This window comes from Carassius gibelio, chromosome B25, assembly GCF_023724105.1.
Source record: "Carassius gibelio isolate Cgi1373 ecotype wild population from Czech Republic chromosome B25, carGib1.2-hapl.c, whole genome shotgun sequence".
Lineage (NCBI taxonomy): Eukaryota > Metazoa > Chordata > Actinopteri > Cypriniformes > Cyprinidae > Carassius > Carassius gibelio.
This window is the reverse complement of record NC_068420.1, coordinates 3586529-3610488: the sequence shown is the minus strand read 5'-3', so window position 1 is coordinate 3610488 and position 23960 is coordinate 3586529. Positions and strand designations below refer to the sequence as shown.

The window sequence follows — 23960 nt, the reverse complement described above, 5'->3', positions numbered from 1 at the left end:
AATTACCATTTTATATTTTGTTTTAATTTTATAATTTAATTATTTAAATTGTATTATTAGTAATTATACTTTTCACCATCTAAATCAAGTTGCCCTTAATTTATTTAATAAAAACTTAAATTCATAATTTTCATGAAATGCGTTTACGTCATCAATTCATATGCATAAAAAAATCACCACTATTGTCTGATTTGTGATCAGCTGACTCTTGAACTGATTTCATTAAATTAATCAAGCTTGTGATTGTCTCTCATACAAGAGCTTCAGTGTTCTGTTGTAATTAATAGTGTTTGTTTTTATTTAATAAAGTAAAAAATTAAACATTTTAATACTAATTAAAACACCGATTGCTCCTTCAGAAGTACTATAAAGACTACAATTGTGAATCAGAATAATTCACTTCCTTGGGATTCCCATCCCTTCCTCAAAGCAGCATGTCTCTGTTGTTATTGAATTTGTTCATTCATATTAATATTTAAATAATATAAAAAAAAATTGACACATTGCAATCTATTGAATTTGGTCTCAATTGATCAAACATTTGAATCTTGCTATGGTGGAGAGGCCTGCGAAAGCCATCAGAGAAATGTGAAACAAAGCCCCTTCATGGCCGCCTTTCCCCTCCCTCCAGTTTTTCTCCATCTTTCTTTCTCTCCCTCCCGGCCTCATGTACTTGCTCTGTCTCTTAACCAGTGTATGTGTGTGTGTGTGCGGCGAGCTGAGGGGGAAGGGAAAGGAAGAGCGAGCGAGAGAGAGCAGCTGTCCTTCGCTGTCAACCAGAGTATTTTCCAATGCGCCTTGTTCCGTGTCTCTGTGCATGAGTAGTGAGGAGAGCGGAGGGGAGGGGAGGGTAAGACCCATGCTGCTGCGAGGAAATGCGGTTTTCATCGGAGAGATGCCGTTCAGTTTTCTGTTCTTTGCCGTTGACAGCGTTTTAGCGTGGGCATGCATTGTACATTCAGCAAGAGTGGCGGCCATGTTTGAAAGGGCACATAGGAGGAGGAATACACTATTAGGTTAAGTTTTGCAGGTTTATTTTTCATGTTAAGGTATCTAATTTGAAGACAACATTAAATATTTAATAATATATCTGGTAGTCTTGGGCGATATGCTCCATAATCATATCGTCCTGTCGTCAATCTGTGAGATCGCCGATACACGATATTATCTTGCTAATTAATTTATTTACTCTTTCATAGTCGGAGAGTGAACCAACTCCAGCATAAGACTAAAAGCAGTCAAATGTTAGTATAATCTATCAACTACACATATCTTTTTAGTCAAGTAGCATATGGAAGTAATAAAATATTTTAATACGACATTTATTCAAAAAGCAACTACAGAAAATGAGCAAAAAACACTTTAATGATCAAAGAACATCACTTACTTCAGTGTAGCATGAGTTGCACTCTAGAAAATACTCCCGTTATAATCAATGAAGCGATCTGCACTCTATAAATACAATATACTTATACACTTATACTTACATAACACGTACATCTGCATTTTGTTGTTCATGATGAGTAAATTCGCGAGACAATGCTAAATAAACTTTCTCCACCTCTTCAATAGCATTTGGTCTTGTTGATGTAAGCAAGGCCATGTGGGCGGGGCAGTGACATAATTTCCTGCTTTTAATACCTTAGGATAAAAATCAACTGCCGCCCTTCATTATTTCTTCCTAAGTATTCAATTAGACTGGAAACAAAAGACAAAATATTGAAGTTAAATGTCAAACACCATTTTTGTTGTTGTCATCTTCAAAAAATAAAGAAAAAGACATATTTGATCAAAACGTGGTCAAAGAAATATCTTTTTTGCAAGTTTTATTTTCGTTCTTTTTTTATTTTAAAATGATTTCAGTTTTACATTTTTATGATTTAAAGAATTAGCTTTTCATCAACTCATGATTTACTTTCAGTTCCCTCCTGAACCACCAGGGCTTTGCGAAATCATTTCCTACTTTTAATACCATCAGATTAAATCAAGTGCCGTCCAACATGATTTCTTGCCAAGTATTGAATTAGACGCATATATACGGCAAATTAAGGTAAATGTCAAACACCATTTTGTGTTATCTTCAAAAAAAGTGTTAAGAAAATAGATATGTATTCACTCAAAACATGGGTAAAGGTGTCTCTTTTTTTTCAAATATGTCAGTTATTTTAATTACAATAAGTTTTTTTATAATTTAGTTAATTAGCTTATTAACAAATCACGAACCACTTGCAGTTCCCTCCTGAGCCACCAGGTTTTGCGAACCTGATCTAATTATATATTTTTACATTTTTTTTTATAATATTTTGCAAAATAAATTCCCTTTCTCCACTTCTGCAACAACTTTTTTTCTCTTGCTGATGTAAGGCCATGTGGGTGGGGAGTGACATCATAGCCTACTTTCACAATCCATTTCTCATTTCTTGCTAAGCACACAATTTAGCTCAGAAATATGTCAAAACATTTAAGTTAATTATGTTGAGTGCCATTTCATGTTGTTGTCTTAATTAAAAGTGTAAATAAAGAACAAAAAATACAAGTGTTCATTCAAAATTGGCTAAAAAGAGAGCAGGCCAGTGTGAAAGAAACCAATTCCCGGATTGTTTCTGAGATCAGAAACCTCCCTTTTCTCATCCCTGTCTGTCCCCAAGTTGACAGCGGCCAGGAAGCCTGTACTCCATTAAAACAAAGCTTTTCCAGTTGGGAGAGAAGGGGAGGTCTGTCTTTTCCTGGAATGTCTCCTTGTTTTGGGTCTCTTGCTCCTCCCGGTCCGAGGCTCCAATCTTTTTGTGTCTCTTCCACAACGAGAGATTTCTCGCCACACTGTAAATCCTTTACTGGTGTTTACATGAGTGTCGGCAGTGACCTTTTCTCATCTCATTTCTTTCCCTGTCTCTCACATCTGCCCCCCCACCTTCCCCCTGTAATTCCTCCCCTTTCTCTCACCCCTCATGTAACTTTGGCACAGCGTCTCGGCTCTTGAACGGAGAGGCTGTTAAACTCTCTCACCGCACAATTTGTGAAGGCTGCCCCTGGGTATTTTAGGCCCCTGGGTTAGCGAGCCAGGAAACGCCCATGCTGTCCCGTCTACAGCTCAAACAGAGAGAGAAAGACTCGTCTGAGCTGCAGTTATGAAAGCAAAGGACGTCCAGACAACAAACACCACCAGCTAGGAGGGTAAGAACTCAGGAGACAAAACTGTAGCGCTCATAAAACAGACAGACTTGACTTCCACATTGAAGACATTTAATTGAACTGCAGTACTAAAATGTACTTCCATTTTCATTGTGTTCTCAGTGCACTAGTTCTGCTCTAGCAAACCCAACATCGTTTGATTGAATGCAAACCGCAACAACAGGCTAATCTTTGTATGTTGTGTTTATATTTCCAGGGAACATGTGGTATTACGCCAGAAGCGAATGGTGCATGTGGTGCAATTATTATCAGTAAAGATATCTACACTACAAGCTTTGTGATAACAGAGATAGCTTTGTTGATAGAGCGATCGCTTCCAGTGTAGATTGGGATTATTAAATCCATCTGGTGAGAGGCCGTTCACATCTAATTGGAACAGGAAGAGATCTTGAGACACGTTTTTCAAATTTGAACTAGTTTTAATGCAACACTCATGGTGCAAGATCTTCACCGTGACTGAAGACATTGATAAACCAACACTTGAAAATCTAAAGATTATTTCCCGTTGTAGTATTATGTTCGAATTCTAGGTGCAACTTTTATGTTGCAAGTCAAAATGATCCTAATTGGATTCAATACAATTAACCAAAAATCACAGCATGAAAATAAAAAAGAAACTCCGGTTAAACCGTAAAACTTTAACATTAATACTTTTAAAACTATTTTTAATTGTTGGAAATTTAATCTATTTTTCATTATTTTTGTGCAGCAAGATCATTGGTTTGATTCCCAGCAAATTTACAATGCTTATACTGATAAAATCAGTCTATCTTTATTCGGATAAAAGCCAAAAAATCTGCAAAAATGCATACATCTAAATATTTGCGAAGTTCTGAGGTAACAGATCTTTTTATTTATTTCTTGTATTTTGGGTCTGTGCATCTGCCGTTAGCCAAAAATTAGCAGGTCGGACTTTGTAATAGAAACTTCGTACACACATCCCACAACATCTCAAAGTGTCAAAACTTTGCAGACACGAAATTAGAAATGTTCACAAAATATACAAAAATAAATAAAAGAAGATCCAAGGTTGACTATATCTCCGACAGTTCGATTTTGTGTTACGTGTCAAATTGACCTGCAGCATATAGTCTGATAGAAAGGCTCTTTTAATAAGTTGCAGTCTTAAGTTGGAGAAAATCTAATTTTCCTAGCCATTCAAAAATTGTTCGTAATTAAAGTTGTTGAAGAACAAAATTAGAATCCTAATTTTACTTGGACTGACTTCTCAGGCTTTAAACGATCGTGTGTCCCCGATAACCCTGTGAAACGTCTTCTCTCATGGGCAGCATCTATAAATGGGTCAAGACAGAGGAACTTTGTGAGTCAATTCATTGATTGTGTGCTGAAAGGAGAACATGAGCATATCTGTTTCATACTCGACGTCTTTGTGCTTTTGTGTGAATGTGTGCCACTCCCCTCATCGGTTCACACTGTTCTTGTGTATAAACAGCGTGGTGTTAACCGAGGGCAGGACTACACAAAACCACAATGTTTTATTCATCTCCTTCCTCTGCAATCCAGCCACTGCAGGCCTGGTCCAGCCTCACCGCAGGCTGTCACATGCTCAGACCGAGGAGGCCAATGCGTTGCATGCAAGCCTATTGGATAAGTCCAGACTGGCCCCCCTGCTTGTTTCTTCTTTGAGCGAACAAAAAGAGAAACCAGATGCATTGGCTTTATGTATTTTTTTTATATATATTTATATATTTTTGCTTTTTTTCCAGAAATGTGAAAAGCCTATTCATGCACGGAGCGAATTTGTCCGATTTTTTTGACATTGTTTATTTATGCCGCATTGCTCTTAGTGTGAAAATCATGGTCAACTAAATGTTGACTATCTTCGTAGATTGGAGTTAGATGAGGTCTATGCAGCAGTGTTGTTGAAGTATGATACACATGCTAATAAAATATTACTAGTATATAAATCTAATTAACACTTTGAATTAGCATTTTTATATTTTCCGTTTTTATTAATGTGCTTTTTTCATTTTTATAGTTTTTTTGTTCTTTAACATTTAGATTTAGCTTTAATTTGTTTTTATTTCATTTGTAGTTCAGTATTTTCATGCAATTATTTAATCTAATATTCTTTAATCAGTAAACAGAAGCATATTTCTGTCGACTGTTTCTTCGACTCAATTTATTCTCCACACAAACATCTGATAAACAGTAATAAGACCAATCTCTCGTGCTCTGTTTAAATGCCGTATATCCGTGTCTTCATGAACAGCAAGTCTTGTTGTGCAGATTTGCTTCCGCTCCCTTTGTGTTTGGTCTAGAAATCGAATCTGACATTAGATTATTTATCAGAGAACAATTGGAGCCTTTTAGGAGGAGAATATCACACTTAATGCCCTGTTCAAATCTGAGCTATTTTAAAATAAATTCACAGCTGTGGAAGAGCTCTGGAAACCACTAGGGGTTTGTGGGTAGTCATCTTTTTATAAGCCAATTCGTTATCACAAGCTTCCTCATTCCTCTCTTTAAGGAACTCTTAAAGAAACTCAAATTTAATTTAAGATTATCGCAGGCTATTGTGTTAAGCGATTGTTTACTAACAGACACTAGGCTAATTGTGAACGTCTGGTGATCTGGCACTGCCCATGTTCACACGCACACCTCACACTGATAATGAGCTCGCCTGGTGTCATTTTTCCCTCTGTTTCTGATGTATCTGTCCGGTGTGGTGATTGACTGTGGAAAAACTTAGCTTTCTCTCTGACACGTATGCTGACAGGTGTGCTGGCAGGTTAACAGGCGTCCGGTGAGGTGCCACTACACCAGTGTCTGTCTGGGCCTGATAAGGTCGGCCTTGGAGAGAAGGCTCCTTTAATGAGATTACAGCATTGGTCTGAAAGTCTAACACTACTGAGACTCTGAAACGGAAGAAATAATGTGGAGGTTTCTTTTGCATAAAATGATTTGCAGTAACAAAGCGACCTAAAGTCAGAGTCCGAGTGGGCGATGGTGGTGCACAACTCAAATTTATGCTGAGTGAGTAGGAACCAACAGCACAAGAGATTGAATTGCTGTCAGTCTGAATGTCGCTGTTGCTAAACAGTGCTGGTTTTAGTAAGACAGACACTATTTATCCAAGTGTGTGGTGTTATTATTTTCCTGACAACTCTAGAATGCAGACCTTTGTGTGTGTGGCTCTCTGTATGTGAGCAAGCTGGGAAGGATGGTGGAGTGAAAACATCAGAGTCATGCCTTTTTTATGTTGTGTGTTAAAAATGCATAAGGCATAAATGTTTAAAGGTAGGTGCCAGTTCGGTTCTGGCTTTCTGAGAGTTTGCTGCTGTTCTCACCTCATCTCTCCTGACAGGACCCAAACTTTACCGCCAGACAAACTAAAAGTTTTGAGAAATGCTATATGAGTTTTCCGGAGATATGGCAGAGCTTTGTTTATAACCCTTGTTCCACTTCCCTGTCTGTCTGAGGTTTTCTATTTTTTCTCTCTTCCATGTACATTTAAGCGATGATGACAGCAACAAAACAATTTTAGTAAAAGGCCAGACACAAATTTTGTGCAAGTATGCAAATTATCTACATTTGACCGCTGAGAAAGTGTCATAGCATTACCATTTTTTGAACTTACTCTAGTAAGTTATTAGTGGAAATATGAATATGCTAAGTATTCCCATCACTTGACCTTCACTTTCAACCTTTCGGTTTTTCACCTGCCTTTGAACTCTTCATTTATGTCAGTGACCTGTTTTTGGTTTTCGGTTTTCATGTCATTTCTGCCAGACCTTTGGTTAACCTGTTAGTTGCTCTGCATTTTGCAACCGTGCAGTTGAAAGTGCTGTTCTTATGAAAAGCGTGCATTTATATATTTGTGAAAGGTGGAAAAAGAACTTTCAGTATGACTGTGTTGCACAAATCTGAAAGCTCTGTCAAATTTCACCGCTGTTCCTCTCTCATTCTCTTATTTAATTGTCCTTGTATCCATAGGGCTCTGAAGTAGCAGTCAGGGGAGGAATGAAGGGATTTATGAGGTGTTAGCATTGAAGGGCCCCCGGCCTCCTGCGCACTGTGTGTTAGAGAATGTCAAGCGTTCTGTGAACTACGTCGCTGTGAGAGCTGCTGCACGCAGTGACTGCTCAACTGTGGAATGTGTTTTCAGTTCACGGTTTATTTCCCAAACCTCAAGTCCACGTAGTTCCTTGGCTTACACCCTGAACTGTGAAACAAAGCGATAGTCTTTGTCTCTTTTTCGGAAGAAAAACACATCAATTGTTAACAGTTGCAAGAAAATGCAGTGTGACAGAAGCCACCGCTTTGGAAAGAAGATTTGTTACAGCCCCAGTGAGTTTGAGAAAAGCCGAACGTGTGATTGATTCAGAATTTGAGCTTGAGAGCTGAACTGCTATGAAAGCCTCACCCTGAACCCCTTGATCTATTCAGAGTCCCGTATGATTGCCCGTTAACCTCCCCTCTCTTTCCCAAACTCAGCCGGCGTCTGAATCCTCTCGACTCCACCTACTTGACGCTTTTGCACAGAGGATTAAACAAGGAGTGCTTTGGTTCCCACTTGGGGAACAGTGCAGGGGCTTGCGTGCCTGCAACCCTCCATCGACAGCAGCCTGGGATACAAGCGGGCATGTGTTCTCCGCCAAGGGACCTGATGGCATTTTTGGGCCTCTGAGTCTCTCTGGATTAGCGCCCTGGAATCTGGCTTCCTGGAAGCAGCGAGCCAGACGGGCCCCCGCCAGCGGTACCTTGTCACATGCTCAGCCATCCATCTGTAGATGCTCTATCAGGCCTTTGTGAGGAGGACCTTGTTCTGAAATTGCACAGATATTCAGAGGTCCGTTCTTCATACCTTGCTTCATACATCTGAGATGATTTAAAAGATTCCACATCTTCTAATCGTGATTTAACTAAAGAACTAATTTAGTTCTTTAAATAAATTTGCTATTTGATTAAAACATCTTTTTTAAATGGTCTAAGATAACTATGCGTTCTTGTGTTCCGCGAAAAGTGCACATGTATTGATACTCGAAACCTCGATCACCAATGCAGCGATTGGCTGGTGGCAAAGCAGAAATGTAATGACATTATATAATTAAAAAAAGACACCTTACAAAATAACTCAAGAAATTTCTAGACCTTTATAAGGAAATATTCAAGTGAACAAAACTACATAAATGTTATAACATTAATGAAATGTGCACCGTTTTTAATTAATTTGTATATTGTTGCATGATTCCCAATTATTTATATTCATGATTTATAGTATTTGTATAGGCTTTATATTTTTATCTCAATGTTGTGGTTAGCAATAATTATATATTATAAAGTAATTGTAACTGTATTGTTCCTGGACCAGCAAAGTACTCTCGTAAAGTAGCAGTAGCTGGGACAGATTTTAAGTATAAATTCAGCTTAAAAAGATGCAATCTACACAATCCTGTGTACAAGAAATAAGCCTGCTCCCAAGCAAGTTTACAGTCCTGTTGCTATGACAGCAACTCTGGGATGAGTTTTGAATAACCAACCAATCCAAGATCTTGCCAAATCGTCCGCAATCAAATCCAGCTAACAGAGTTAACAATGTGCGAAAAACGGACCCCTGGTATCTGCTTGATGCTTTATTCCAAAAAGTTCTTCCATGTACCACTGTAAATGAATTCCCGGAAGAGCCACAGATTAGAGCCTAATATCAAATGTCTGCAAAGCATTTGTAACTATGGTTACCAAAAGACGGAGATGAGATTCTGAAAGGAGTGGAGGTGAACAAAGAACTGAAACAGAAGAACCTGTATAATGTATTCATTATTTTTGCCAAGAACCTTAGACATTGACTTGAGGTTTTATATGGCCTTCACACATTGTGCATCGAATAGGGTCAACTGCATTTGGCCTAATTTATTGTCCCCGTTACGGAATAAAAAACTCTAATGGATTCTTACTCCATCCTTAAAAAGTTTCAAATGCATGACCTCAGGTTTTCTCCGGAATTCCACAGAGTTTCCGGCACTGCCAGTGTTTCTCGCCTGGCAGAAGGAGAAAGGATTTGACCCCACAAGTCACCAAAAGATGCTTCCACCTTGGGCAGAGAAAACAAAAATTCCCACATCTTTACCCCTGCTTGTGTTCTGAAAAACCAGCATCCCTTCCTCCCACATCATTTTTGGCATTCTTACGTTTCATCAGGCTCTGCTGGTTGGTTTGAGGACGATTTGTCCTTATTACATACCCAGAGCACCCTGTGGTTAAAACCACAATGGTTTTTCCTACCATTCCTGGCAGAGCGAAGGTGCTGAGCCCTAAAAGATAGACCACCTGTCATCATTTGTGACTGAATTAACTTGTCTTATCCGGTAGGTCAGCGCTGTTTTAGTTGCATCCTCTCTGAACCCCAATGACGTTTGCAATCCTAAAGTGTTTTCAGAAGTCTTTGGCAAGCACATATTCCTTGCTCTCTTTTTTCAATCTGGATTGATTGAAGTCTTCACTCTCTTGCCCTCTCTCTCTCTCTCTCCCTCCCTCCCTCGTCCAACCCCCCACCCCCACCCCCGAATCAGAATTGATTGAAAGCAGCTCTCTCTCTCGCTCCTGGAGTGCTTGCCTGCAGGCTTTCCTCCAGAGTACACTTAAGGACTTTTCCACTCCTCCTGACAGGCATCAGTAATCAAGTCCTTGTCCTGATCCAGGAAGCGTGTGTTGGTATTCAGGCCCTGCTGTCTCTCTCTGGCTGCTGCTGAGATCCCATCAGCATCCTGGTAATTCATATTCGAAACTGTCCTTGTGCACCCTTCTCTGAGGAACCGTCAGAATAAATCTGGCTATTCATCAAAGTTCTGTAGATCTGCCTGTCTCAGCTTGGTGAAAATGGAGATGTTTAGACATATACACCAGATACAGTTAGCTGCTCAAATTCTGTTCATTCTGCGGTATGAGAAATGCTTGAATGTGTGAATATTTAATCAGCTCTCATCTGGAATGACAGGCAAAAGTAGTAGCTATTCATTGTTAATCAAGATAAGAGTGATATTAAAGACTTTTACTTGATGTGCACTGACATCTTTTCAATTAAAAAAAGAGATGAGCAAGAAAATATCTGAGGGAAGGAATTAAGGTGCTTTCCATTTATTGCCCTAATGCCTGTTTCAGAAGGATGGTTGGAAGGTGTTAAAGTTTGTAATTCAGATGCCATTGACTTTTTCTTGATTTTATTTTAGGTTTATCAGCTGTGGACACTTTACGGGTGCTAGGGTTTCCTCTTTCTCTCTAGGCGAGAATTTTTATGTCTGGACTAGGGATGCACTGGTTGACCGGCCATAAATCGGAACCGGACGGTTTTTGTTCTTTTTTCGGCCGGTTTTTCCGATGCGTGCACAGACGTCATTGTAATCGTTCGCTATTTCATTTGTGTGGAAGAGTATTTCGAAATCTGTGTGCAGGACACGGGCAGCCGATCAGTACTGGAAATGCAGAGCTTCATGTCTGAGCACAGAGAGCAGGAAGCGACAAATAAGAGCCCCTTTCCTGCGCACTAAAGCTGCGCGAGCATATACTGTACCGGTCCGCACCCTGCACACGAGTAGACCGTGAAGAGATGTTCAGATCAACTTCTCACGTGTTGGATGAGAAACGAAACGGACTAAACTGTGACAAATTAGAACTTGCTTACACGTTTGAAAAGCCAGAAATAAACGTCAGTTCTGCATTAGGATGATTCCTTTTATTTTACCTTAAAATTACATCGAATTAATTTGATTTAAAAATCACCTGCTGTAGCACACTGAAAAAAACTGTTTCATTCATCCAATTAAAACATTTTAGGGTAATGATTCACATCTATATTTTTTTACTTGAGACGATAAGTTATTTATTTTTCTTTGGCTCAAATAAAAAACAAAAATATAGATCATTACCCTATTTTTTGTAATTTTTAAAAATGAAATGAAACACTTTGCATCTTTGTTTTATTAGCACCAACATTTTTTGATTTTAACATTTTGGAGTAATGTATTTGTATAGCATACTTTTATTTAGTCTCACTGGTAAAGAACAGTTTTTTTATTTAAAACCAAATTTAACAACTAAAACAAATACCGAATGCTGATTAAGAAGCATCTTATTGATTGTGTGTTGATTGTGTTGTTTAGACTGTAGAACTACGCAGTTGTTGCCTTTAATTTCACATGCTTACAGTTAATCTTTTAAATTAAGGCCAGTTCTCTGTAGTTTCAGCCCAATTCAAAAACAAAAGCTAAATACTGATGTCTGTACCATCTATGGTTGTATTGAATGTAGGCTACTTACCGTGCAGTTACTGCCGTTAATTTCAGATGGTTATGGTTATTGTTTTTAAGTTTGGCCTTTTAAATACCAAATAAACATCTTGTTTATTCATACTTCCCTTCTTTCTTGTTTGTTGCTTAAAAGATCGGCCAGTTTGCTTGTAAAAAAATCGGAATCGGCCATGAAAAATCATGATCGTGCATCCCTAGTCTGGACTTAAAGGGAGTACTACTAAATGAGCTAAAACCTTGCAGGAACGAAGGAACTGTTAAGGCCAGTTGGCCAGCAACAGCTGAATGTCAAGTGAAAAGATGTCTGAAAGAGAGACCATTCTCTAGACTATTTCCTTGATATAGACCTGCCAATATTGGCAAAGTCTATTTAAACCTTGATGGCTTGCTTGTTGCCCTAGTGCAGCTATCTCTTTAACTTAAACGCAAATCAGGCCAACATTTTAACTTAGTTAACAAATTGAGCTCTTGGTTACTGTTTGTCCGCCTCACCAAAACTGTTCTGTACACTGAAATAACTTTATTTGTTATTTTCAGCTGAATAATTTCAATTGCCATACATTTGATGCATCCCTATGATAAACCTATTGTTTATCATTGCACAGTGTATGACTGTGTTTGAAGTAACAACAGGGGTGCAACAAAAACTGACCCCATAGCCTAGGAAAGGCCACAATAAAGTCCTCAAGCCTGTTCTGGAGGCAAGCCAGACTATTTCTCTCACTCTCTCTGTAATATGTGGTTCACCTCTCCTCTGAGAGCAAGAAGGAACTCTGGGTTCTCATTTCCTTTTGTCTCTCTGCCCTGCAAATTGATCCCTTGGCTCTGCATGAAATGGTGCAGTTGCGGAGTTCTCAGATTAAACCGTTTTTTTTCTTCTTAAGGATCTGCCTCACAAGAGGAAATTGGGTTTGGTTCTGAGCCAAGAGAGCTGGTGCTTGCAGAATGCAGTATTTCATGGCTAAGCTCTAAAATGTATTCTAGAGTTCACACGTGATTGTCCTTAACCACAATTTTAGATCTCACAGTCAAGAGGCTATGGAATGGTTATCCAATTATTGGCTCAACCTGGCACAACCTCTTGACTGGAGTATGGCTCTTGTATTTAGGCCCTGGAGGAGCCCAGTGTTTGGGATCTTCTCTTGGACTTTGAAATCCACTTGATGTCAGATCAAGTTAGAAGGCATCTTGTGATATTTAAACTGATCAGTATGTGTTTGAGAATCTTATATTTTGGTTTTTAGAATTGGTGTCAGGGGTTCACTGGATTCAACACCTTCCCATAACTCCATGGGCTGTTGAATATGGGCTGAAGCGTGTGGCCAGAATTTCCTCTTGGCTCTGCAGTGTGTTATCTGTCGTCGTAACTTCTCTCTTTTTCCTCCTACTCTACTCTCGTTCTCATCCCTCCCTTCCTCCTGCTACCCTCCTCCTCCCGTCCTCTCTCATTTAGTTTTATCTGGGCATTAGCGGATTAAGTGCTTGAACTAACGAGGTCATCAAACTAAGGCTTCTTTCTGAGAAAGGCAGAGCGAAAGTGTGAAAGAGTCCATTTTGTGGATATTGTCTACCCATGAACATTTCGGTCTACCCAAGGGATAGCATCTACCAAAGAGCCCTTTGTTGAAGGATTCTTATGGTGAAATGACACACAAACACTTAATCAGCCATTGCCTCACTCCCAGTGTCTCTTTATACCTGTCACTCAGAGGGGAGAAAACATCCTTGGCAGCTATGGGCAGCTAAGATTTGCACAATGGTGATTGTAAGCATTGCAACTTTACAGGGAAACCGCAGACCCTAATCCCCCTCCCTCTTGCTTCTTCTCTCTTTGTTCATCTGAACACAGTTCACTCAGGGTTTGCCCTTGTCTGCTAGATGTATTTAAACATCACTTCACTCCTCTAAATATTTGAATACATGCAAAGTGTTAGCCAGTGTCAGGTTCACAGTGTAGGTTCTGTGGTAGAATCATATGTTCATATTGCTGAAGTGGCTTTGTCTAAAATGGGCATCTGGGTAACCTTTAATTTGACTTGTTAAAAATGTATATATTGCTAAATATATCAATGCTTTCTTTGTAAGATTATAGTTGTTGTTGCTGTACCATTTCATCCAAAATCCCAGTCCATCCAAGACCTGTGGCAATGTACACTTTAGGTAAGAAGATTCTTAGAGATTATTGTCAACAAAGGAGCTTGTTGCAGTGGGCTTCTGGTCATTGGTGATATTTGCTGACTGATAATGGGTAGTCATGTTTCCCTGTGTGGATAAAAGCGGTGGAGTGAGTCTTTTTCTATTTCTCATTACTCTTCTATGCCTTGCTCTCCCTCTCTGGGAGATTGCCCCTCCTTTCTGCTTTGCTGAACAGAAACAGGAAGCCTTTGAGAGGCTATAAATAGTGTGCTCTCTCTCCTCCTCTCTCTCTTTCTCCATTTTTCTCTCACACCCTCTCTAAATCCCTGCAGATAGCTCACTGTAAGTGACAGGTTCGTTGTTGACTGGGGATGCAGTATTCAACCTCCCTGTAGCCCACGGCGCACCAGCAGAGTCGGCTGACTGCCAGCGCCCAGCAGATAAACTCTGCCTGAAGAGCTTCTCCAAGCCCTGCCAAGTCTAAAACACCCAGGGCGCTTTTCCCCCTTCTCTCTACCCCTTCCCTTCTCCTGCTGTTGGGCGAACAAGCGGTGTCCTTGTACCAAAACTCTCAACATTCAAGAGTGGTGTCAGTTACTCATGGATCCTTCAGAGAGAGGGCTGTTTGAGTAGGTGGGAAAAAAGAGGGAGGACAAGGTGGGAGGTGAAGTAAATCGAGAATTTGAGAAGAGAGAAAAGGAGGTAGGTTGGATTTTGCAGTCTGTGGTGTTCAAGCTGCTTTGAGAGGCAAGCTTGTGATTGTTAAAAACAGGTTGAAGAGAGTTTGTGTGTGATGTAAGGTCTGGCAGCTGAGATTTGCAGTGGGGCAGAAATGGTATCACCTTCCAAGGGTCAACTCTGCCTTGCGTGAAACGCTACTCCTCCCATTTAGGCCTCTCTTGTTCATCCTCTTTTCTGCTTTGCCCTCCAGCCTTAAGTTTTGCTCTGAGTACCAGTAATTGAATTTGTTACCATTAATCATTTTTGTTCTTGACTCTTAACCTCAGAATAGGCAAGTCTAACAAAGCATGCATTTTTACTGTTACTTTTCACCAGCTTGCTTTTTGCTGATAGCTTATCTGTAAATGCTACCCCCAAATCTTTGTTTTTGTAGTGATTTTGTTTCCGTGTTTGACTCATTTTTTATGTTTCCCTTTTTAGCATCCTGCATGCATTTCCTGATTCTATAATTGTTTCGCTTTTATCTCACAACATAGAGATAACTTCTGCTATCATCCCCTGTCCTCTACATTGATAAACTCAATGTGTGCCAATGTTCAAGCCGTTGACTCCAGGGTTGTTTGTTCAGTCAGATGCCTTGGCTTTAGATGCAGTTCGCTGCTGTCTTAGTTCTCCTGATTAGCAGATATCAAGCAATAGCTGGAATAAATGTTATTTAGTGCCTGTGTATTGGTGTTGATAAAGAGTCATGTGCACAGTCAAAATAAAAGCAGACCGGCATACATATGATACTGTTAGCAGAAATGGATTTAAAGGTGTTTCTCAATAAATTAGAGTGTCAAGGAAAAGTTTCAGTAATTCAACTCAAATTGTAAAACTATTGTATTAAATTCAGTGCACACTACGACTGAACTAAGACTGAAGTAGTCTAAGTCTTTTGTTTTTTTAATTGTGATGATTTTGGCTAACATTTAACAAAATCCCACCAATTCACGATCTCTACAAATTAGAATATGCTGACATGCCAATCAGCTAATCAACTCAAAACACCTGCAAAGGTTTCCTGAGCCTTCAAAATGGTCTCTGACAATCATTGACACCCTTCACAAGGAGGGTAAGCCACAAACATGCGTTGCCAAAGAAGCTGTCTGTTCACAGAGTGCTGTATCCAAGCATGTGAACAGAAAGTTGAGTGGAACAAAAAGTGTGGAAAAAAAAGATGCACAACCAACTGAGAGAACTGCAGCCTTATGAGGATTGTCAAGCAAAATCGATTCAAGAATTTGAGTGAACTTCACAAGGAATGGGTTGAGGCTGGGGTCAAGGCATCAAGAGCCACCACATACAGAAGTGTCAAGGAATTTGGCTACAGTTGTTGTATTCCTCTTGTTAAGCCACTCTTAAACCACAGACAGTGTCAGAGGTGTCTTACCTGGGCTAAGGAGAAGAAAACTGGATTGTTGCCATTGGTCCAAATATCCTCTATTCAGATGAGAGCAAGTTTTGTATTTCATTTGGAAACCAAGGTCCTAGAGTCTGGGGGAATGGTGGAGAAGCTCATAGCTCAAGTTGCTTGAAGTCCAGTGTTAAGTTTCCGCAGTTTGTGATGATTTGGGCTGCACTGTCATCTGTTGGTGTTGGTCCATTGTGTTTTCTGAAAACTAAAGTCACTGCACCCATTTACCTAGAAATCTTGGAGCACTTCATGCTTCCTACTGCTGACCAGATTTATGAAGATGCGGAGTTCATTTTCCAGCAGGATTTGGCACCTACCCACAATGCCAAAAGCACCAACAGTTGGTTAAATGACCATGGTATAGGTGTGCTTGACGGGCCAGCAAACTCACCAGACCTGAACCCCATGGAGAATCTATGGGCTATTGTCAAAAGGAAAATGAGGAACAAGAGACGAAACAATGCAGATGAGCTGAAGGCCACTGCCAAAGAAACCTGGGCTTCAGACCACCTCAGCAGTGCCACAAACTGATCACCTCCATGACACACCGAACTGAGACAGTAATTAAAGCAAAAGGAGCTTCTACCAAGTATTGAGTACATGTACAGTAAATGAACATACTTTCCAGAAGGCCAACAATTCACAAAAAACGTTAGTTTTTTTAAAAACAATTGGTTTTATGAAGTATTCTAATTTTTTGAGATTTAATTGGTGGGTTTTTGTTAAATGTGAGCCAAAATCATCACTACCTCAGTATGTGTAAATTGAATTGATTTAATACATATTTTTGTATTAAAAGGCAGAAACTTTATTTAATACAAAAGTTTCACAATTTGAGTTGAATTACTGAAAAAAATTAACTTTTCCTCGACATTCTAATTTATTGAGAAGCACCTATAAAGGTAAAAATGTAATTCTCACTGCATTTTAGGCATGCAAGATGTTTTCCGTAAATGTTCTTAACCAGTACCCATCATTTATTTTACCAAGGTACCTAAATCAAAATCTATTGGAATCCATTATGAGTTGAGTTTCTCATGCAGTTCACACGATGAGTACTATGTAGAGTTTTCCAAATCAGTCAGTTGTAAGGTTCCTATGTAGGCAGGGTTTGAGATCTGCGTCGTCTATCCTGAGATATAAAATATCCTTATGGCTATTCGACTCATTTTGTGTTAAAATATTCATTACAGATCATTGATGATTGCCAAATAGGATTAAAAATTATATTAAATCCAAAATCTGTTTGTGATTGTTGGCATGTGCTGGGTTCTCAAACATTTAGACAAGTTAATCTCCTCTGGAACGTTTTAAAGCTAACACCAGTTCCCTTTTCAGTCCACATTGCCAAATTCCAAGAGCTGTTTCTTCTTCTCGGCCCCTTAGGGCTCTTTGTCTTTATCAGCTCTTTCTTGACCTACCGCGCCCTTGTTTCACCCCCTACCGCTAGTGCACCAGTGGCTGACCTTGAATGTGGGTTATTATTGTAATGAGCTCTGCTTATGTGGAATGACCTGAGGTCAGGAGGGAGGGACTTGGTTGGCCGAGAAACGTTGGGGTGGTCCAGTAGTTTACATAGCACAGATTAAACTTTAGAACCCTGTTCAGTTTTGTATTCAGCAGTTTTAATGCGTAACTTCTGGATGTGAATGGATTTTGTTGTGAAGTAGGGGTTTGTAAGCGTTTCGAACTTGAAGTGTTTTTCTTTTTTGCCGACTCATTCCACTTAGCCTACAGCTTAAATGGTGCAAAACAAACTTTGAGAAGCCAGAGCTTGGTCTCTGGTGTATTGGTGGTGTATTGATGGAAACTATCTGAGGGCGAGATTGTGACCCCTTCACAGAAATATTAAAGGGTTTCATTGGTAGTTGGGCTTTACGTAGAATCTTATATGTGCTTTAACATCAAGGCCAATCCAGCCATAAATTTGTGCCTAGATTCAAACTACCCAATTTTCAAAAACAAAAACATTAAGTAAATCTTAAATCTTAAGTAATTTTATTTCAATGCAACATGTATATGTATAAGATCACTGCATATTCTTCACTGTGTAAATTCAACATGTTTCTTATTAAACTCACAAAAGTGATTTAGTTAAGAGTAGTGAGAGATTTTCTTTCTTTTGTTGTTTGATTAACATGAATGACAGAGAGCAGGAATATTAGAATATTAGCTCAGATCCAATATAGCCTACTGTCACGTTTTTGTTTTGTTTTTCTCAGCTGTTTGCTTTCACTTAAGACCTAAATTATTGAGATTAAAAAGGTACTTGCAAAGACGGCATTTTGACATACCATTTTTTTATTTAACTGATTAAGGCCTGTAAAATATCAAAAATTGCATTTAAATGGCTTAAAATCACTTGTTTTTAAACTGGCATGTTTAAAAATGCATTCAAAAGTTGTTGTGACCAAGTAACACAACAGCGTTGCTCGAGTGTGTAATCGTGATTGAGACTATTGACAGATTTCTTCCGGATAATTGTGTCTTCTGGTATGTCTCCCATCCCTAATTGTTAACCTAACACCATGTCAAATACGTGATTAATTGACGAAAATTAACTGAAGACACTTTAACGGCTAATCAGATTTGCAATTCACTTTTAATTGTCAGACCTTGATAAGCAAAGCAACCAAGCTTCTGAAATCCACAGATGGAGAAACAAGACTCTGCAGGGTTTCGATTTGCAATCTTGTCATTCCTCGGTTAAGGTTCACACTATCTTGATTGTTATGCTGTCTGTCGGGGAGATTTTCCGCTCGGCTCTTGCTTGCGTTGAGGTCAGATTACTCAGAGCTGTACTAGGCTGTTTTTTTTATTGGGCCACACAAATACATCTTCACCAACGCTCCCCTTTCCCCCCCTACGCTCTCTTCCACTCGTTTTCTTTTCTCAGATTGTCTGTTTTCATGCATGGGCTGAAAAGTGAGAGTACCCCAGAGGTGAACTGGCACTGATCCATCTTAGAGAAACTAGGGCAAAAGCGGAGAAAGCCATTCTAAATGCTGTGGTGTCTACAGTACCAGTGAGTAAAAGCCTGGCTTTATGTGTGCTGCGTTTCACACTTGCGTTGTGGTTTAATAACACTTTTCACAATGACTGCTTTGAATGCCGAAAAGTCATTCAGTTTCAATGAGAATTAGAGCGACAACAATCATTGGTAATGCAATAATGTTGAAGCCTACTAGCAACCAAGAGAATAAAATATGAATTGATACCAGGATTAAAACTAAATGTTATCGGTTTTCACAGTGATTTTTCTCGTTCTGAACGTAACTTATTGAGCCATTTGTTGGTTGATTGGATGGGTCAATTAAAACTGTTGGTTTAAAAATATAATTTAAGCCTTTTTTTTAGGTGACGGTGCAAACGTGTAGTTAGTAAACTGCTTGTTTTAACAGCCCACGACTTTTAACTCGGCAGCTTGGAGGTACAGTTTTAATGTGAACAGTCCTTATCTTTATTCAGTCCAACAGTCCAATTTTTATCTGCACGTCTGTGGAAAAGAGCAACACATCAATTTATATCTTGAGTCAAGTGTTGCTTAATAAAAACAAAAATAAATAAATACAAATAAAATAAATGATAATAGTAATTATTATTTCTTAATTAATAATGTTAAAGTGGTAACATTAAAATCTATTTATTATATTAATAATATATTTATTATTTATGTTTTTATCTAATGTAAAAAAAGTTAATAATAATGTTAATTAGCTAATTTGTTAAAAAACACTTTAAAATATTGACTTGTTGACTGTTGCTTTTTATATTTTGTTTTTGAAAAAACATTACTGTTATTATTTATAATAATAATATTATGTATTTATTTCAATGTATATAGTAATAGTATGAAATAGTCTTGTATTGTAACGCTGATTTTTTTGATTATCTTTCATTTTTTGATGTACCTATTATTAAAACAACAACATGAATGACAATAAGATATAAAAATATTATTACCGAATCACATTTTAAATGTGTCATTCTAAGGGTTCAATATATTAATTTCAGCTGCCGGTTTTTATAATCGTAAATGTTTGTAAGTGCTTAGGTGGTCTTAGGTGTAGCAGTGATGTTACAGTCAGTTTTTTTCCCTCACCATTGTCAGTTCTCCATATTTAGCTCTGAGCGTCTGCTGACACACAGAAAACACACACTATTGGTTGCTAGCAGCAGCACACAGGTGTTGTTGAGGTTACCACTCCTTGCTTCCTTTCCAAGGCTCTCTCTTTCGGTTGCTCAACAGATGCACAGAGACACACGCGCGCGCACTCACACATTCACACGCTTTCACATTCACAGCAATGCATGCACACACGCTCATCTCATAACGCCGAGCCGGATAGAGGCGTCTTACAGGTAAATGGATTTTAAATGCATATCAGGCGTGTGAAAAAATAGATGCATGGTGTGCTTTTTGTTTCATGCTGATTGCATTTGACGTTGTGTTTTATGAAGCGCCATGAGAAGGTTTTGTTCCTGTTTTTTTTTTTTTTTCTCAGCTCTCATAATTGCTTTGTGTGGCACGTAGGTGTCTTTCTGTTCTCCAGGAAAGAGAGAGTCGCTGCTTCTGTTGTTGCAAGGATGTGCGTCTCTTCATCCTCTTAGCAACAGGTGATCTCTCACTGAGAGGCTGTTGCTAAGGGCCGTCGGATGAAGGGAAACTCCCTGTGATTATCCCGCCTTTCCCACGGGGCTCCGCTTGGCCTTCCGCCCACTCAATCAACCGCTGCATCTGATTGGCAACGAGCGCCGCCAGTTAGGAGCCAATCCAATCGTTTGCTTTGAGCCGAGGAGGTATAAAATGTCTCTCAGATGGTGTCATTGTTTGCGGTCTGAACCAGGAAACCGTTTCCCCCAGTGTTTCCATCGATGCAGAACATCGAGCTGCTCGGCGTGGTTTCCAAAATTGATATTCTGCCTCCGCCGCGCTCCGCTCGCGTGGCCAATTGAACCAAATTAACCGTGCATAACGCCTGTCTCTCTGCAGAAGCTAGCAGTGTGTTTCTGCCTGCTGTCGCTGAGGTGTGGTAATGAGGTTTCTGTGGTAAACACGGCTAAAACGCCACGTTCCGTTCACCTGTCAGTTTGTCTCGCTGTCAAACCCTCAGCGGTGGTTTTAACTGTAACAAGTCAACAGCCAGGCTTCTGTCACGAGTCTGGTGGAGAGGCTAGTCTGCTCTTCACCCTGACAGGAGGATAACAAGAAATCCACAGGGATGCTGTTACCAGGAGATGTCAGGCAGAAAAACCGAGTTTCACATCTGCTTTTTGTTCATTTGATAACTGCACATTTAAAGCGAGCCAAGTGGGTTTGGATTGGGAAGAACTAGTCAATTTGTGAGTTCAACTGTGAGTTGTGTTTGTGTAGGCCGTCCCTTATTTGTAGATTTAAAGGCTAAGTTCACCTGAAATTGAAAATGCGTCCATGTTTTACACATCCTCGAAGCATCCTTAGGTGTAAGTGTCTTTCTTCTTTCAAACAAATCCAATCGGAGTTCTATTAAAAATAGTCATTTTTCTTCCAAACCTTTCAATGGGGTAAGCATGTGTTTGTTACCAACAGTTCAGAAGACGATAAATAAAGTGCGCGCATCTTTAATAAAACGTCCCTCACACGGCTTTGGGGGGTAAATAAAGGCCCCCTGTAGCGAATCCATGTGTTTTTGTAAGATAAATATCCAGATTTCAAATGTAATACACACTTTTTTCTCACATCTGCTGACTGTGGGACGCGGAAGACGTGCAGGCGGATTCTGAAAAAGGGGATAAATTGAGAGTTGTAATCATTTCGAGTTGACTCTGTGGCCATATTTGTAGCACCTCGGTCTTTTCAACTCAAAAACTGAAAACTGTTTAACTCCTGTTCAAGTTACGTGGTTCAAATCAGCAATAAAAACTGACATGAACATTTCAGATGGTGTCAAAAAACATTGAAGGTCACTCCAGCCAATCAGTCTCATAATCTTGGAACTGTTTTGATGATGTAATGATGACAACTTTACCAATTGGTGATTGGCTCTTTTATTTAAAAAGGCTGGCTTATTCCACCAAACTATGCATTGCAGGTTCTCCCAGTGGACCATCTACTGTATACATAAAGTCTTTGTCTGTACTTAATAATAATGTTGGCTTTTTGTCCCCATTGACATTCATATGTATGGAACCATTCTTCAGAATATCATCTTTTGTGTTATGCATAAGATATAAAGCGAATAAAGGATGAAAGAATTCTCTTTTTTGGGTGAATCAACCTTTTAAGAATAGTCCCTCTAAATATATGTAGATTTGCACGACACGTGCCTCAAAGAAACCACCGCTTTTGTAAAACACTATGAAAATGCTTTGAAATGTCTGCTTGGCTTGCTTGGTTTTAACAACTGGAAAGCCAAATGAATCTTGGCACGATAAACAAGGCAGGCAGGGGTATGTTGGCAGATGATCTGGAGATGCTCTCTGGCTTTAATGAGACATATGTCTGTTTTGAATCTCCTCTGGATGTGGGTTATGATGTTAGACGAGACTCGGCTCTGTCGATGCGGTGGCTGTCTTTGCTTGTTTTTTCCCCTCTTTGCTCTTTTTCACACAGTTTTTGTTCCCCTCGTGGTTCAAGGCATTTTTCTTGCTTTCATTGTTTGAAGATGCCGTTTTGGTTCACAGATGTTTCCTTTGCTCTCGATTTAGGTTGTTATGCCTTTTACAGAAGAACCAATTTTTTTAGAAATTGTATGGTTTATTAAACCTTATTGAAATATTTAACAAATCTGAAGAAATTTTGCATATGTGTTTTTGTTGAGTATCATATTTGACACATTAGGCTTTTATGCCTCATATGACATAGGGACAACATGGACAACAATTTATTCAGAGGCCCAAACTAAGCAAAAATGTGCAATTGTTGCAAATGCTGATATTTCTATAACCAAAAAGTGTTGATTTTAAACAGATCTTTACAACAATATAGCAATACTAACATAAAATGACGTAAATATCAGTCGTCGTCACTCTATAGCTCCCAATAATGTCTTAAGATGATATTTAAGTGGTGTTTGTGATGCTCTTTTCGGACGCTTGCACTTGCATGACATGGTGGTATAAAAGTGCTTTCCGTCCCTCTGTCCTCGGTGGTCTGGCCAATGGTTGACATCTCTGTACGTACCAATTTAATGCTTTAAATGTGGTCAGAAGAGCAGGTTCCAGAGGCCACTCGAACTCAAATTACAGACAGTTTTTGGTTTCCATGAATCAGATTTTAAGTCACCCCTGCTTTCTGATTATAGGCCAGTGAGGTTAGAGCCCCATTTGTTTTATGACCTTCGAGATATTACCAGATTCAGCATACGCAAGCCTGTTTGCATGCTGGAACAGAGCAATTATTGTGGCTTTCCGTTTAGGGAACTGAATAAACATGAGTGACATTACCTTGCAAAGTGTGCAATTATTTGGCTTTTTAATCCACTTTGAATCTGACACGTTTAAAGAAAACAGGCCTCCTAGTATCAACATCGCATGAGCGCCGTGTTTTGGCTGGCAGAGTGTGAAAGTGTTTGGGTTTAAGCGCGGCTCTCTTTCTGCGTTTGTTTTCCAGCCGTTGATTGGCTCGCAGACTTTGTTTTCTCACGCGGTGGAATGCAACGATTCTTTACTTCAGGATGTGAGGCTGACAAGAGGATGTTTAAAGTCTCCCAGCACCTCTTTCTTTCTCAACGGACTTGTTTTTTTTCTCTTTCGTACTCCAGATTTGAACTCGAAGTGATCTGATGTTTACACGGCTCAGATTAACGGCGCTAACCTGAAAGGCCTCGTAGACTGACGTACATCTGAACATAACGTGACATTGGTTAAACTATGTCGATGTGCTGAAAGGTGTTGATTGATGATTGGTTTAAAGAATCATAGTGTTCCCTTTCTTTTGGTCCAAGTTAGTGTTGATGTGAAATTCTTACTAGCTTTGCTTTTGTGGCGTTCCTTTAGACACAACAGCAGGAACTTCCATTAAAAAGCACAAAAGTGATAAAAGTAGAGAGATATCAGTTATAAGCCGATATTATTGAAATTTTCAAATCCATTTCAGGTGATTTCGATTATATTTATAGCAGCATCTAATGTTCAAATACACTCATCTGAATGTGCATCCTTTTCTGATATACTACATGATGATGTTGTGATACTGTAGCTTTCAAACAAATAAACTAAAATAAGTTTTTTTTTCTTCACAGCTATGT

The 23960-nt window shown here is 39.2% G+C and overlaps 1 protein-coding gene across 4 annotated transcripts in view; it reads left to right on the top strand.

Annotated features, from left to right (window-relative positions):
• The window catches only part of znf609a (zinc finger protein 609a), a 92550-nt gene that overhangs the window by 40832 nt on the left and 27758 nt on the right, over positions 1 to 23960 (top strand). The window contains exon 1 of one of the 4 annotated variants that reach the window (XM_052597184.1): positions 2965 to 3174. The exons of 1 other annotated variant lie outside the window; for it this stretch is intronic. Coding sequence is in view for 1 of the 3 variants with exons in the window: in XM_052597183.1 (XP_052453143.1) it covers positions 20044 to 20094 (51 nt within the window). In the remaining 2 variants the exon portion in view is untranslated. Of the gene's footprint in view, positions 1 to 2964; positions 3175 to 18629; positions 18758 to 19829; positions 20095 to 23960 lie in introns of those variants that run through there. 2 more of the 4 variants (XM_052597185.1, XM_052597183.1) reach the window with 2 other exon arrangements.